The sequence below is a fragment of the Aotus nancymaae genome, unplaced genomic scaffold (genome assembly GCF_030222135.1).
Source record: "Aotus nancymaae isolate 86718 unplaced genomic scaffold, 86718_ANA_hifiasm-v0.15.2.pri h1tg000072l, whole genome shotgun sequence".
Classification (NCBI taxonomy): Eukaryota; Metazoa; Chordata; class Mammalia; order Primates; family Aotidae; genus Aotus; species Aotus nancymaae.
The window spans coordinates 5403087-5420395 of NW_026988487.1; the positions used below are offsets into that span (position 1 = coordinate 5403087).

Below are 17309 nucleotides of genomic sequence, written 5' to 3' on the forward strand. Positions count from 1 at the left end.
CTCCCCAGCCAAGGGACTGACTGTCCACATTGACATTTACTTTTCCCTGGGGATTTTGTAAAACTCCAAAAGACTTTCTTGACTCACTATCTGGAGAGTTTCGTTTATGATGGTGGTTATCTGTCTAGGATATATGACATCACATGGGAAACTGGATTTAAAGAAACCATATTGCTAATGAGATAATCAGATAAGTAGTCATTGTAAAAGTGGGGCTTTTTATTTGATAAGACATCCTATTTCAAGCCATATTAAAAGCATATGTAGTTTGCCATTTTGAAGCACTTTAAAGTTGGGTCTATACTGCATTATAATATACAATAGAAAGAAAAGTTCTGTTGATTCCCCTGGGTAATATGTATTACATGATTTCCAGGTAGTTTATTAAACTTTCTAAGCCTCAACTCCATATCGGGCTCACAGAGATAAAGTGGGTTATGCTCATGACTGTGCACCAAAGCTTAATGGTACCAGTCTCATTCATGTGAGAAGGAAAATGAAGAGACCTTTCAAAATTGTTTAGTCAAGGCTTCCTGGAAAATAGGATTTGTGCTTAGTGTTATAGATGTGCTTGCTGATGATGGTTTTCTTTTTGCTTTTAAGCAAGTTGACATGGAAAAAGGCAAAAGCTTACTCCACCATTAACCAAACCTATACAATGTCAGATTTGTAGGAAATAATGATACTATTGCATGCTTACTATGATATGGCAGAAACTGTGCTATGTGAAAATCACTAGACACAATATCTCATTTAGCTGATATAACAAACATGTGGGATGTGGACTATTCTATCTTTTCTACATGTAAGGAAACTGAAGTTAAGCCATTATAATGTTAAGATTAGGAAAATAATGTAGTAAATATTTCTTGTTTGTAGAGATTGCTGATACTAAGATGCTAGAAGCATTTGGGTAATAGTCTTATCTGTTTGATTGACAGAGTAATGTACAACTCAAATGCTACCTTAATTCTGAACTGTAATCATCTCAAATTTTACTTCCAAATTTTTTAAAACTTATATTCATTTAACCCAATTTATGCTTTCAGAGACATCGAAATAAAAAATATTAAATAAAAATATTTGAAAAGAATCTTGTACCAAAACATAAATTATATACTGAATTTTGATTCAGGTAGACCTGGATGTGAATGGACTTTGGTTGCTATATCTAGAAAATTGTCCCACAAATTCTAAGAATAGATGAGTTAAATATGTACAATATATGTAAAATGTGTGAAAATGGCACATAATTCAAACAGTTATTGATGTTATTATTATGAATAAATGGGCAAAGAAGTAAAGTTACATAAGGAGGAAGTAGGATGCATTGTGTAAATTAAATCAGGGAGCTCTGGTTTGACCAGGAAATCCTCTCCTCATACTGCTAAGCATACATTCTTGCTGATCCGAGCTGCTTTGGTAGGAAGGGAATGGTGCTCTTGCAGCACACAGAAAAATCATTCTAGTTCTCTCTCTCCTCCTCTCTCTTTCTTTCTCTGGTCTCTTCACAGATCCTGGATGCCTTACATTTTCAGCAAAGTAAGATCTGAATTTAATGGAAAGCCAGAAGAACTCCCAAATCATAGCATTCTCCCTTTAGTCTAGCTGTGTTGCATTAAGTAGCCAAAACTGATGTGATTTCTCAAATAAAAGACATATGTGCTACTGACCCAGCATCTAGCTAAGCCTGGCCAAACAGTCCCATTTTCCAACAGTTTCATTACAACCAAATTATTAGTGCAAAACCATCAAATATGCCAAGCCCAGGTGTCTGTACTTTAAGCAATATATCCAAACAGGCCCAAGGAGAAATTTGGGGGTGGGTTAGAGGAAGTGTTGGAACCTTTGGTTAACAAAACACTAAGCTACAAAGCACCAGTGTGTTTCTGAAAGCAAATGCCACCAAAAGAAATTCATTCAATCAATATATCTTCTATACGACAAAGCTACTACCAACATTTTCCTTCTGCAAAGTGTTTAGACTGCAGACTTTTACTAGTCTTTTCCAGCCTGGTATTTCTCAGTAATGAAGCCAACTCTATCAATGCTTTAAGTATCAATGTCTGGTAACTCTGTAAGGATTAGCACCCATTTACTGGTCAGGAAAATTCATTCCAAGATGGTAAAGAGGTGCTTTGCTTTTATTTATTTTTTTTTAAATTTAAGATTTAGTAGATTCTATGATCACAGGGTTATGTTCCTTTCACTAGAGCTCAGTCATGAGTAAATTAAAACTGCAAATCATGGAAACAGAAATGAAAGACCCACTAAACTCTCCCAAAGCCACAATTATTCAACCTTAGTGTATTGCATTTCCTATACATCCTAAGGCTGTCAGATGGAAAAAGAATGGAGTCTGAGTCTCTCAAACTGTAACAATTGTGAGTCATAATCATATTACTAATCATAATTCTCACATACATGTGCATTATTGAGTGAGTGGCTCTGTTTACAGGAGGATGAGGCCACCCTGGCCAGGAAGAAGGAATGGCCTTTTAAAGTTGTTTATGGATGTGCAAAATAAAGAGTATATAATGTTGCATCTCTGCCTAAATGTCTTCATAAAGTGCAAATTAATGCAGATTCTAACTAGGCATTTGGAATGCTAACCTAGTTTTCTATGTTTAGCTAATAGCTAGCAATTTTGCTTACACTTTTATCCTCTCATTACATAGCAATAATGATTATTTAGTAAATAAATGTGAAAGGCCATGTACTCCGTAGCACTCCTCCTGGGTTGGAAATAACCCCCTCCTAATGCTTCCATTTGAATAATTTAGTTGCTGATACACCAAATCAAATGTAGCTGTGACAGGTATGCCACTAATGCCTCTTTTGGAGGCCAAGATCAGATCCTTTCTCAGCCTGTTCCCCTCAGTGATTGCCTGGCCAAATTCAGAGTAAGGGCTGGGGACAAAGAGGATGCTGGAGGAAATCCAGAGCCTTAATCAGTGTTAACCCTCTATAAATCTTAAAGGTACTCAGATGGCTTGTGTGATTTGAAAATTATTCATGATACTGGGGAGAAGTAAGGAAAGGCTATTTTATAACTAGTCAAATACTCTGGAATAAGAGGGAGAGTTTGAAGTAGATATGTAGAAGAGAAAGATGTAAAATATGGCCTTGTGAGATGCCACCCAGTTCATCTCTGGACACATGACTGATATAAACCTTTACAAATCACCTGAGAATTTTTACTTCTAGATGCAGAATGAAATAATAGAAGTCCCACTAGAGGAGTTGGGGTGACCCCAGGGCACATTTTCTTGTCTCCCAGGTGCACAACACATCTCACTGATGTACCACAGAGACAAATTTCTTAATATGGTACCCAAGCCCCACACAGAATGATTTCGGATAACAGATTCCCATTCCTTCTCTGTGAGGAGAAAATTGGAAATGTAGAGTGGAACAGGGTCTAGGGTGAAGGCAGAACTAGGGTTGTTTTCACCTGTCCAGAATCAGGTCTGGCTTGAGGGGAGGGGACTGACAGGGCTCAAGAGGCAGGAAACATGTCTCTCCACCCCAACGCTGCTTAAATGTGGCTGCTCAAAGGGGCAATATCCTGCTCTCCTCTTCTGATGACTTCATGGGAAGTTGGCCGAGTCCCCAGTTCTGCAGAAGGAATGCAGGCAGAAGGGAGCACTACAAATGCGCTTTTCCTTGGGTGCTTAAGCGGCAGGTGTGAAGGCAAACGGGGTGGATGCCTTCAATGGGAGGAGCCACTGAACTGGGCAATACTGATGGTCCAGGGGCTTTCTCCTTTTCCTCCCAGCTTACTCCCATCCCCAATTCCCTGCACCGACAAAGACACTGCTCAAAAACCCAAACCCATCCTATCACATTCAGGCACAGGTGTGCACAAGCCCTACCTCTTCACCTCAACACCCTGAATTCCCATTTGCTTTTAAAAGCACAGACAGGCACAAGTAAACTGAGAGGTCTGAGCCAGCATGCTTGCTACTGGGAATTAAGAAACACCATGATGTAAAGTGGTATTTGTGACACTGTGGTGCTTTAAAAAGAAAATTGGGGGGTACAGAGGGGTGTGCCAGCAGGTTTCAAAGCATAGCAATCAGTCCCGACGTGTTTGAGGAAGGCATGGAGGACATCTGTCTGATCCCTGCTGAATACTCTCCAGTCCCGCATCGCCCCAGCAGTCTCTTGAAAGTGTTTATATACCGGGGCAGGGCCCTGCGTCCATTTTGCCAGCCAGGAACCACCGAGTTTGGGAACTTTGAAAGCCAGAGGATGGGGGTGGTGGTTGCCAAGGCTCAGATTTCGGCGCCAGAGTTCTCAGCCAGGAAAGCAGTTGAAAATCAACACCCATCTGCCTCTTCTTTCTCATCCCCCACCACTTTTTCCTTCACCCTTCCAGGACTGCACACAGATCCTAAACCCACCACATACACACACAGACACACACACACACACACACACACACACACACACACAGACACACCCTTGGGCTGAGAAGGTTTTTGATTCTGAAGGCGGCAAACCCGCAGAACTGAAAGGGTCTCACCACCCCCTTCTCCCGAGGCTACATACAATAAAACCCCATACACCCCAAACATCACAACAGAACCCGAATCCGCCAGTGAGTTCGGCGCGTCCCGTACCTGATATGCAGACGATGAAATTGGCTTGAAGAAGAAAAAGCACCTCCCAGACTATTTCCATCCTCTGATTCTCATTCCAAGTGCATCACTCGACGGGAAAACAGGGGGGCCAGGGGGGAGCCCGACACGGCACACACACATACACACGCGCGAACACTTCCGAGCGAGTGCACACTCGCACTCCCACCAGACAGCCGGCCAGGGACAGTCACCCCCAAGATCAATATCGCAGTTTGAATTGTTCTGGCAAATCTCCCCTCGGGCTGGACGGATGTGCGCCCCAGATGTGCTGACACATGTCCGATGCCTCGCCGCCTCGGAGGTCTCCCCGCTCGCGTGTCTCTTCTCTTCGCACCAGCGGCTGAAACCGAACTAGCAGCGGCGGCGGCAGCCACCTGAAGCCACCAGCACTGGGCTCTTCCAGCAAAAAAGAGACCCCGATTCGCCTGGCGCACCAAGAAGACATAGACGATAGCCCCCCGCTGGGCCGCGCCGTGCAATTCCGGGCTCCCGGGAGGGCGTAGCTGGCTGGCTAAGCCCCGGCAGTCCGCGGCAAGTTGCACTCGAAGTCCGCCCCCCTCACCGAGGCATGGTCGGAGGGTGGCTGCTGCTCTCCGGGGCCGTTCTTCTCCTGCTGCCGGGGGGCGGGGAAGGAGCAGACACAGCAGACACACAGAGAAAGAGAGGCAGGGATTATTGCCCGAAACCGCCAGCCGCCGGCTGCCTCCGCCGACCCTCCCTGCTCCCCAAGTCCGCGCGCAGCCGGCCGCCTCTCAGCCGGGTTCCTGCCGTGCGTCCAGTGCGCCGAGTGGAAGGACTGGGCCCCGGGGACGGGGGCGCGGTGGGAGCCCACGGACTCTCCAGGTCGCGCGCGCCCTGCCTGCTCCTCTGCTATTTTCCTGGACTCCCCCGAACCCCCAGTTGCCTGGCTTCCATCGCCTGCCACGAGCGCCGCTGCCGAGATTTTCCGCAATGCAACTGCAGGGGTCGTTATTTCCTCGCCTACGGATCCCGACGCTTCCCGACTCCGAGAGGAGGAGGGCAGGTGGGGGCGGGAGGAGGAGGAGGAGGAGACGGAGGCTCGGCCAGGTGAGCGTCCTCGCCGCCGCCGGGAGTCCCGGCGTCAGCCCCGCAGCCCGGCATCCGGGGGCGGAGGCAGGAGGCCCGGGCGGGGAGGTGAGGCTGTGCGCGTCCATGAGGAGGAGGAGGCGGCTGGGTGTCAGAGCTTCAGGCCACTTTGGCCGCCGCCTCGGCCCCAGTCCCTGGCAGCCGCCTCCGCACTCCGCCCCGCCCTGGCTGCCTCTGTTACCCTCCCGGATTTTAGAGTTTCTCTTAAAAAGAACTTCGTGCTTGCGGGTTCGGCGCGGGAGACCCAGGCGGGACTCATCCTGGGAGTGCTGTGCTGTGCTCTCCCTCCGCTGCGAAATAGTGGAGTTTTTTTTTTTTTTTTTCATGATTCATTCCCTGCCCTCTCCATTTCGTCCCTCTCATGCCCCCCACCCCGCCCCTTCCCCCTTTCCGCTCCAGTGCCAGAACACTACTTACCCCAGAGTTCTTTTCTCCGCAGCTTCCTAGACCAGGTGCAACTCTTGCCTGAGAGTCCCTGCCTCCCTCCTCCCGAATGGGGGAAATACCGCCTTTCCGAGTCCGGGTGCCAGCAGCGGCTGCTGCCAACTGCGCCTTCTCCCGACTCCAGGGGGATCCGGGACTATTGGAAGCCCGGACTTTAGGGAAACGGGCTTCCCTTCTTGTTTTTCTTTTATTCTGTTTTTCTCTAGGGAAGCTCTATTGCTTTGGAGGCCTTTGCTGGGTTTCAGGATACTTTCCGCCAACGACACTCAGCAGCTTCCACTGAAGGAGATTTCCCCACCAAACCCGCGCGCGCGTGCACACACACACACACACCCAGCGCGCGGCTCTCCAGGGCCCCAGGGGAAGGTAGGGGCGGCGCGAGCACCACCCACCCACCCTGGCCGAGGCCAGAGGCAGCTGGTCCACGGAAGGTTCGCGGGGAGGCAGGCTGTCTATAGCCGGGGAAAGACTTGCACCTGGTTGCAGTGTGAATGCGGGAGAATTGGAAGAAAACCCTGTGCTCGGGACTGTTCGCCTAAGAGGGCTGGAAACGAAAAGGGAAAGATAAAATCTCAACAGATTTGTTTGCTTCCATCACTGCAGTGGTGGTTTGCGAAAGCCCAAACCTACCTCTTTGGGGTTACTGAAGAAGAGGAGGGCAGCGTAGAGGGAATCCTTAGGAAGATCCAGGATTTCTCGGCGCGCTTGTCCCGATTGGGAACTGTGACGTTAGGAGATTTTGCATAAGCGCGGATGAACATACACACAACAAACACAAACACACACATACCCCGCGGGGATTTTTTTTTACTTTTAATGTTTGATGTTTAGAAGCTATTTCAGTATAAACCTCGGTCTAATAACTGCATAAAGGGTAGATAAGTGGAGAGGGGGGAGGGGAAGGTAAGGGTGCCGTTCATCCGCACAGAGTCAATCTAGTGAATCCTCCTGTGTTGATCCCAGCACCCGGGCTGTACGGCATCCAAGGGTGCGGAGTGGGAGCTAAAGCAGTTGCATTACAGTGTCCCCAGGATTCTTGAAGGGACTCCAACTGCTCAGGAGTCTGGCGGGTCTTTTTGCTGACTGGCGGGGGGAAGAGGGAGGAACAAGAGAGAGCGCAGAGCAGAGGAGCAGCTCTCTGAGCTGTCTGAGCTGGGCGGCTGCGGGAGCCAGAGCTTCGTAGTCCGACCAACTCTAGGGATTCGAAAAGGGAACCGCCTGCAGACCTGCCTACTCTTTAAGGAGATGTGGCTGAGAGATCTGTTCTCTGAGACAAAGACCAAGGACTCCAGGTGGTCAACACGTTAAAAATCTAGGCCCAGATGAAATAAATCCAGCATTCTTATGTAGAGAGCTTCCAGGCTCAGCAGGGAAAAGAATGAAACATCAGAACATTAGAAGAATCCCAGATAGTGAGAATTAGCCCGTTTTGGAAACATGAGGGCGTTTGTCTCTGTGCCTTGAAAGTAGACTGCATGATTTGTTTGTTTGTTTGTTTGTTTGTTTGTTTGTTTTTGGAGGGGGGAGAAAGCGGTTTGACAAAGAGAAGCAGATGCATTCCTGGTGAGAGTTCAGAACCGTGGACAGCGACTTACCTACCTTCTGTACTTGGGTGGGGAGATACGCTGGCAGAAGAGCTCTCTCCTCTGGAAGAAGTAGCATGGTGCCTGAATTTTTATGCCACTACCCATTCATTTACCAATGATTTCTGCAATTATAAGTGTCTTATATGTGTCAAACACTGTGGCAAGTTACTGGGGTTTTGTAACTGAAATGCATAATTCTTGCTTTCAAAAAGCCTACAGATCATATATCCCTCTATATTCTGCTTTAAAAGCCAATGTCAGTAAAATAATACTTTATTTCCACCCTTTCAACCTGCATACTCACCTCCAGCATTCCCAAAGAATATATAATCTGTGATCTGCCTCTGAGTGCTTTCAGGTTTTAAAAAAAGTCAACTTATATGAGAGTGTTTGTTTAAAAAAATGTTTGAATGTATTGATTGTTATGTGTGAAACATGTGTATTGAATGTTGTGTGAAGATTATGTGTGAAGCATTATGAATCCCTTACATAAATTATCTCATTTAATCATAATGTGACTGTGAGATAAATGTCATTATTACTTTCATTTTACTGACAATAAAACAATACCAGGGTAGTTATTTGCCCAAGGTTCCACAGCTACTATCAGTAGTGTAGAGATCATAGCTGGAAAGTCCAAACTCAGAAGCCATGTCACACCACTTCCTTATATGCTCTGTAAAATTAAAAATATCATCTTGGGGAGGTCACTTTGCACTTAAGGAGAGCAGAAGTACACACATGACAACTAGAAGTTAATCAAAGGTAGTATGAAAATTTAATGGTAGATAATGCAATTTAGAACCCAACTACATTAGAATTGGGAGAAGGAAAAGATAATTGGAAATTGGAAGTAATAAAAAGCATTTCTAATGACAGAATTGGGGTGCCTGCTAGATGTCAGTTCTGTTTTTGGCACTTGGAATATAGCAATTAACACAATAGTCCTCAACATATTGATTCCATACTAGCAATTGCTAGAAGAAGGAGCCATACTTTCTTGAGTCCTTTCTAGGCTACTACATTTCTAGACTAGGTTGGTATATGTTTTTCTGAGAAATTCACCATCTTAATACAGAAAATAACTCAGTAAAAAAAAAAAAGTATTAAGTAGAAGCCTTTAAATTTAAGTAAATTCTGCCTCTCCTTTTTGTCATTTTTTAGCCCACAAAACAAACCAAAGAAATATGAAAAAATGTCCATGAAGCTAGAAATATTCTTAGCCCTCTTCATATTTTAATGTGCTTATATGCATATCTAAATAACTACCAAGAATCTCTTTATGCCATACCTGTCTTTTTCTTTTGTTTCTTTCCTATTCCTCTACATTTCTGCACTACAAATTCAGTGCAAGTATCTTACACATCTAACAGAGTCTTGACCAAGCCCGCCCAAGTGTGAGAGATACCAGTTGTCCTGTGGAAAGCAAGGCATTACATTTCCATTTAATTCCTTGCTTTCCATCAGATGACTTATCTGATGGTAAACTTTGTAAGAGTTTGACTTTCATTAGGGTACATTTATCAGAGGCCAGGCCTTACTGTATCAGAAGACACTCTTCCCTACTTCTCCATTCTCTTGTAAGTTTGGGTTAGACAAAGATTTTCTACATATGACATCAATATCATCATTAATTAAAAAATAATTGAACTTTGTTGGCATTAAGAACTTATGTTCTTCAAAAGACAGTCATAAGGTAAATTTTTTTTTTTTCGAGATAAAGTGTCACTCTGTCGCCCAGGCAGGAGTATAATGGCATGATCTCGGCTCACTGCAATCTCTGCCTTCTGGGTTCAAGCGATTCTCCTGTCTCAGCCTCCTGAGTAGCTGGGATTACAGGCACCCACCACTATGCTCAGCTAATTTTTGCATTTTTAGTAGAGACAGGGTATCACCATGTTAGTCAGGTTGGTCTCAAATTCTTGACCTCAGGTGATCTGCCCACCTTGGGCTCCCAAAGTGCTGGGATTACAGGCATGAGCCACTGCATCCAGGCTGTGATAAGATAATTTTTAAAAGTCACAGTCTGAGAGAAACTGTTGGAAAATTATATATGGGACAAATGACTTATAAATAAAACAGGTAAATAATTCTCAAAGCTCAAAAAAATTTTTTAAATGGGCAAATGATTTGAATAGACACTTTACAAAAAGATATATTAATGGCAATTAAGAATACAGAAAAAAGCTCAACATTACTAGTCATTAGGAAAATAAAAATTAAAACTCCAACAAGATACCAGTATACATATGTTAGTTTGGATAAAACTGAAAACAAAACAGAAAAACAAACAATACCAAGTGTTGGTGAGAATGTGGAGCAACTGGAACTCTCATACATTGCTGGTGAAAATGTAAAATGATGCAACCACTTTAGAGAAATATTTGGCATTTTTTAAAAAATTAAATATTAATATCTATAAAGCACATGACCTTCCCATTCTGTTCATAGATATTTATAAGCAAGAAAGAAAAGCTAATGTTTATACAAATACTTTTACTCAAATATTGATAGTCCTTTATTTGTAATAGACATAACTAAAAGCAACCCATATGCCCATCAACAGATAATAGATAATTGAATTATGGAATAATTATGTAGCAATACAAAAGTAACGAACTATTGCAACATGGAACAACATGGGTTAATCTCAAAATTATTACACTGAGTGAAATAACTCAGATAAAATAGAGTACATATAGTATGATTCCATTTATATGAGATTTTAGAAAACAGAGGCTAATCTTCACTGACAGAAAGCAGAATAGCGGTTGCCTGGGGAGGCAGGCAGGAAAATGGGGAGGGACAGGAGGAAGAGACTGCAAAGGAACATAAGGAGACTTTTTGGGTTAATAGCTTTGTTAATTATCTTAATTATGATGATGGTTTATGGGTGTACACATATGTCAAAAATTATCAAAGTATACACTTTAGACACATGCAGTTTGTTTTAGATCATTTTTACCTGATAATAATTCAACCAAATGAATGAATTAGTTTTTTGAGAATATAAGGAGAAACTATAATTATAAATAGATATTTTAATAAAGTGTAGCTGGATTAGGCTTAGAGAAACTCAACATTACTGAACTGTTGTTTCTCTATGTAAAATGTTACTTACTACTAAATTACTTAAACTCTGAGAAATATTAAAAGGAGTTGTTTTTCTCTGCAATTTGTAAGCTCTGGTGTAAAACAAATAGCTTTGATGTTGTAGCCATATCTTTATCTACTTTACAGGCATTGGTTTATTATATTATAAAGTAATTATCCTGTTGGGACCATAGGGTAAAATTCCCTGTTATTAACTGGGCAGATTTCCTTTGGAGGCCATGGAAAATACCCAGGTTGGCCAGACGTGGAGAGAGGCAGATCTTGGGATAAAAATAAAGACTCGAAATATGAGCCTTAGACTATGGCTTAGCAATAAATTCTTTGTTCATTGAGCAAAGACATTAGGTTAAAGTGTCTGTGTACACTCAGGGGCATGTATAATGGTGCTTGGAAAGCTGAATGCTGTCATTGAGTTGTGGGCTGTGAGCTAGGCATGGAGGAAGGCTTTAGTAAGACAGAAAGGTACACTGAAGTGACCTAATGAAATTGGCATGTAACTCCGTGATCTGAGAGTAGTCACATCTGGTAACCAGTTACAAGTTAGTCTTAATGTTATTCCTTACTACTAGCTCCTCAGAAAACTATTTATAAGCATTGTAACATATTTTGGAAAAATTCCATGCAAACACATGGACTAAAATGATGAGGGGAATTGCTACAGTTCTGAAACCAATGTGGAAATGGTAGGAGAAGCCGAAACAAACGTTGGTGGTACCCCAAATCACAGAGTAGAATGGACAACAACACGAAGTGCAGACCTGTGGCAGCACAGAGGTGGGGGATGGTGAAGACACTGGTGATGACAGGGATTAGGAACAGATGAGTCAACCCTGAAGGGACTCCCCGAGATTTATTAGGTGTTCCAAACTATCTATCTGACAAGGAATTAATAACCAGAATATATAAGGAGTTCAAACAACTCAATGTAAAAAAAAATTAATAATCTGATTTTAAAATGGGCATAAGATCTGAATAGACATTTCTGTAAAGACATGCAAATGGCCAACAGCTATCTGAAAAAGTGCTCAATATCATTGTTCATCAGAGAAATGCAAATCAAAACTACAATAAGATGTCATCTCACCCCAGTTCAAATGGCTTTTATCCAAAAGACAGGCAATAATGAACACTGGTGGGGATATGGAGAAAAGGGAACCTCACGTCCTGTTGTTTGGAATGCAAATTGGTATCACAACTATGGAGAACAATATGGTTCCTCAAAAAATTAACAAAAATGGCAAAATCTGCAATTACTTTTGCACTGACCTAACTATGATCCAGCAATCCCACTCTTAGGTAATATACCCAAAAGAAAGGAAATCAGTATATAGAAGAGATATCTGCACTCCCATGTTGACAGCAACACTATTTACCGTACTGAAGATTTGGAAGCAGCCTAAGGGTTCATTAACAGAAGAATTGATGAAGAAAGTATGGTACATATGTACAGTAAGTACTATTGAGCCAAAAAATATATGATATCTTGTCATTTAACACAACATGGATAAAATCGTAGGTCATTGTTTTAAATGAAATAAGCCAGGCACAGAAAGACAATGTTACATGTTCTCACTAATTTGTGGGAGGTGAAATGAAAATAATTGAACTTATGAAGTTAGAGAGTAGAATGATAGTTGCTAGAGGTTGGGAAGGGTAGTGGGGGTGTGGGAGAAGTGGGGATGGTTAATGGGTACAAAAATATAATTAGATAGAATAAACAAGATCTGATATTTGATAGCATAGCAGGGTGATTACAGTCAATGATAATTTATTGTACATTTAAAAATAACTTAAAAAGTATAATTGGAATGTTTGTAAATGATAAATGCTTGAGGTGATGGTTACCCTATGCCCCATTTACTCTGATGTGATTTTTATACATTGCATGCTTGTGTCAAAATACCTCATGTACTCTTTAAATATATACACCCATTACATATCCATAAACATTAAAAAAAAATAAAATAAAAGCTATTCAGTGAAGAATAAGGTCAGGAGAGGAAAGAACTTCAAAAGGGGGACTAGGAATCCGCTCTCCAGTGTGAAGACTGGGGCTGTCGAGCTGTGTTAGTTTCTTATTTCTGCTGTAATAAATTATTACATAACGGCCGGGCACGGTGGCTCACGCCTGTATGTCTAGCACTTTGGGAGGCCGAGGTGGGTGGATCACCTGAGGTCAGAAGTTCAAGACCAGCCTGGCCATCATGGTGAAACCCCATCTTTTTAAAAAAATAAAATAAAATAAATTATTACATACCTAGTGACTTAAAATAACAAAAATGCATTTATTATTTATTTATACTTAAATTTACTGGTTTATTATAAAAGATACCAATGAAGAGGTAGATCAGACAAGGTCCAGGAGGGTCCTGAGTTCAGGAGTTTCTCCCATGGAACTAGGGTGTGCCACCCTCTCAGCACATGGATGCATTCACCAACCTGAAGGCTCTAAAACAATGAAAATTTATCCTTGACTTCTGAAATCTGAAACAAATCTTCAGGTCAGTGTTCTTTATGGTGGCTTTAGGGGAGAACCTTTTCCCTGCTTTTGCTGTATTCTAGATATTGTTTATATTCCTTGGCTCATGGCTTTTTTCCAGAAATGGTTTTACTCCACTTTCTGCTTTCATCCTCACATCTTCTCCTCTGAGTCTCTGATTCTCTCTTTTCCTTATAAGGATTCATATCCTACATTGGACCCAACTGGATATTTCAGGATACTCTCTTCATCTCAAGATCTTTAATTTAATAACATCTGTCAAATATTTTTTGCCATGTAAAGTAACACATTCCCATGCTTCAGGGATTAGGATATTAATATCTTTAGGAGGTCATTATTCTGCTTATCACAAGCAGGCTGATTTGGATCACATGAAGAATGCCAAGTGTAGCTCAATGGAGCTTCTCATAAAGTAATTGAAAGAAAAAAAGCTGCCACTTTTCAATCTACACAATAATGTACCTTACATTTTTCAATAGTGAGTTCATGAGGGTTATTTGAGGAATTGGTATGAGACCTTGTTCTCTATAAATGAGTCTATCAAGAGGAGATGTTAAGGTATTTGAGTGGATGCAGTTCATTTCTCTGGAGAAAGAATTTGGGGATGCTGAAATGACATATACCACTAGAATAGATTATTTACCTCTCTTTGACATCAGAATAGATAATAGTTTAATTACCACCAGTACACATTATATTTTAAAAATAGGCTTTCTTCTCACCCATACTGTAATTTGTGTCCAACATCAAGGAAGTAAAATGTTATACCTTACTTGCTATTGAAAATTTTGCAGATGGATAGTGAATATGATGAAATAGTTCACATTAAGATTGTGGCATTTGGGCCAAGGCTTTGGGCATCATTTGAAAGTTAGTGAAGCCCATGTTACACTTTTCTTCTTTTTATTAAAATTAATTTCTCTCAAATATGCAGCCTCCTTAACACAAGATCTTATAAATGGAAGACTTATTTGCAATGAGTACATAGCAGGCACTCTAAATGACTGCTGAAAAATTGAATAGGTTTGTTTGTTTATTCAAATAAATCCACTTTTTCTTCCATTTTTTTATAATGAATTTGATAATAAATGTTTTCTAATACATTGGCAACCTGCCCTTTTCCCCTCAGCACATTAATATACTTTCAGTCCTAATGTAGTCCAACCCCCTTATTTTTTTCTGTAGGAAGATGGAAGCTTAAGATTAGGTCAAGTGATGCATCCAAGTTCAAACAGAGGCAAAAGTAGGGCAGAGTCAGAATTTCAGCCTTCCTAATTATTAGTTTTTATAAACCTTTCATCTCCATCATTCTTTTTGACCAAGTGACACAGTACAACAGCTGAAACATAGATGGCAAATGTATTAGCCAAAACCATGTATTTTAGTGGGTGATGTTTTTCTTAGATTTTCTCTTTCTGTTCAATGCACTTTCAACACTACCTGACCACATGTGTGTGTGTATGTGTGTGGGTGTGATTGGGTGGTATGTGTTTATTTTATATTAAGCACTTTCCAATGAAGTTTTATATCAATGGGAACCCTTTGCTGTTCTCTGTGAGCCGGCTGCCCTACCATCAGGCAGCAGTTATAGATCAATATAGAATTATTTTAGTTTCCTCATGGTTCTTAGGTATAAAGAAAGGCTTTAATTAGCACAATAGTCTGCTTTCACCACAGCTTGCATAATTTTGGAGTTAGCAACTAACACATTAGGTTTTAAAATTATTTGCTGAGATTTTTTTTACATTGCCTTCCCAATGATTAGCATTAAAATTACAAGTATTAAGCTTCATTTTTCACTTGAAAGACTCTTTGTAGTTCTCTATTCAGCAATGACTACATGCTAGATTATAGAGTTATGTGCCTCATTTATTTATTAGGAAAATTAACAAATAAAGGGTGTGGCAGGCAGATCCACTGTGAAAAATCAGAGATCTTGGACAAGAGTCTTTCTTCCCACAAGCCCATGGCTCTTTCCCCTTCCCTTTCCACTCTTGGCTACTGTCTCAACTGTCAGGGACTCACATAGGGTCTTTCAGGTTTGTATGAGCTATTTTAAGATCAAGTACCTTAAGATCATGCTTTTACACACATCTATTTAGCAGGCCATTCTTTAACCACAGATTCAGTCTTGGATATGCACTCATCAGCATTGCATTCTACTTTTGGGGAAAGAGATCATCCCTGGCCCTACCCAACCACCACAAACACATATCTTAACAATATTAAACATTAAATCCTTGTGTTAAATAACAATTCTTTTATTCACAGCATTGAGGAATGTTCAGTAAGTGAGGAATGCTGCAACTGGAAGGCTCTAAAAGGAAGTCCACTTCCAAATCAACACAGAAGATGAGACCCTGCTATAGAGCGCTAGTTAATTTTCTTCTCCTGCCAATGAGATTTCCTGAATTGTATCCAACTTCAACAACAGATTTTTTTTCTCATTGATTCTATTGTGTGGATTTAATAAAGTAAGAGTTGAGTTACCATAGCAGAAAACCCTCAGATTTCTGGATCTGTTCTCTGATTGTTACTAGATAGAGAAGAAAACTAATTAATACAAAAAGAACCTCCTGCCCAGCAGGACAAGAGAGATTGTGAGTAGCCATAATTCTATGATGGAGTTAACAACAACTGAGATGAAAGAAGGCTGCAAGAGTAAAGGTTTTCCTACAAAAATATAAACATGCCGTTGTCAGGTATTAAAAAATATCAAGGTTGCTGTATAGGTCACAAAAACATATGACTAAGTAATGGTTCTTATCTCACTAGCTCAAAAGCTTTCTCTTAATGAATCCTTCAAGACTTCTATGAGTTAATATTACCTTATGCTGAGAATTTCCTCTTGGGAAGAGAAAGAACATAAATATTACATATAAAAAGATATTCCATTTTCATGTTCCATAAATTATTATTTCTTTAGGAAAATAGATTTTTAAATGAATGTGAGTGAAATCTTAAATATATTTAAATGATAAACTATTAAAATAAAAACTTACATCCTTTTTGTCTGTGTTCACTCAACTTTTCTTATAATAAAATAGAAATTTCTGGTGGCTGTTTCTCACTTTCCTTCCCATAAAATGGGAAACAGTCTGGCAACCTGCCCTTTTCCCCTCAGTCAATTTTTGTTGGAAATTAAATGAGCATAATGAGCTCTATTTTCTCCTCTTGTATAAGTGCATTTCAGACAAAGATGGCAGTAATTTTGGAGATGTTACCATAATAATGTTTGAGTTATTGGATTCAGCTCAATCAATAACTTCTTGAGTTAGCTTGTTGGATAGTTCTCAATAATCAAATATAAAGAACAGGGCTTCTTATCAAGCAGAAGGTGGGTGCTACTCTAAAATTCTTCTCAATTACCTTTAGGAGTTTTATAAAATTGTCAAAAAAATAGATTTTAAAATACTCTAATTATAATGGCTCTTAAGGAGGTGTAGGGAGGCTGGGCACAGTGGCTGATGCCTGTAATCCCAGAGTTTTAGAGGCTGAGGGAGGAGGATCACTTGAGACAAGGGATTCAAGACCAGCCTGGGCAACATAGCGAGACCCCATTTCTACAAAAAAAATTTGAAAAAATTAGCCAGGTGCTATGACATTCACCTGTATTCTCAGCTACTCAGGAAGCTGAGGTGGAGGGTGGATTGCTTGAGCCTAGGAGTTCGAGACTGCAGCGAACTGTGATTGTGTCATTGTACTCCAGCCTGGGTGACAGAGCAAGACTATGTTTCTAAAAAAAAAATTAAAATTAATTTACAAATGAGGTATAGGGGATGAAATTGTCACAAAACCAAATGACAAAAAGTTTGAGTAAGGGACATTGATATAAGGAGTAGAGTATTGGTTCAGAAACTGATTCTATCCAAACACTTTGGCAACTGAGCTCTGTCAGGATAGCCTCTTTTC

The 17309-nt window shown here is 41.0% G+C and overlaps 1 protein-coding gene across 1 annotated transcript in view; it reads right to left on the reverse strand.

The window, feature by feature from the left end:
- Positions 1-4710, reverse strand: part of CA10 (carbonic anhydrase 10) — a 539027-nt gene extending 534317 nt beyond the window's left edge. The window contains exon 1 of the mRNA XM_012463586.3: positions 4626-4710. Coding sequence (XP_012319009.1) covers positions 4626-4686 — 61 coding nt within the window. The 5' untranslated portion in view covers positions 4687-4710. The remainder of the gene's footprint in view (positions 1-4625) is intronic.
- Positions 4711-17309: the final 12599 nt, after the last annotated feature.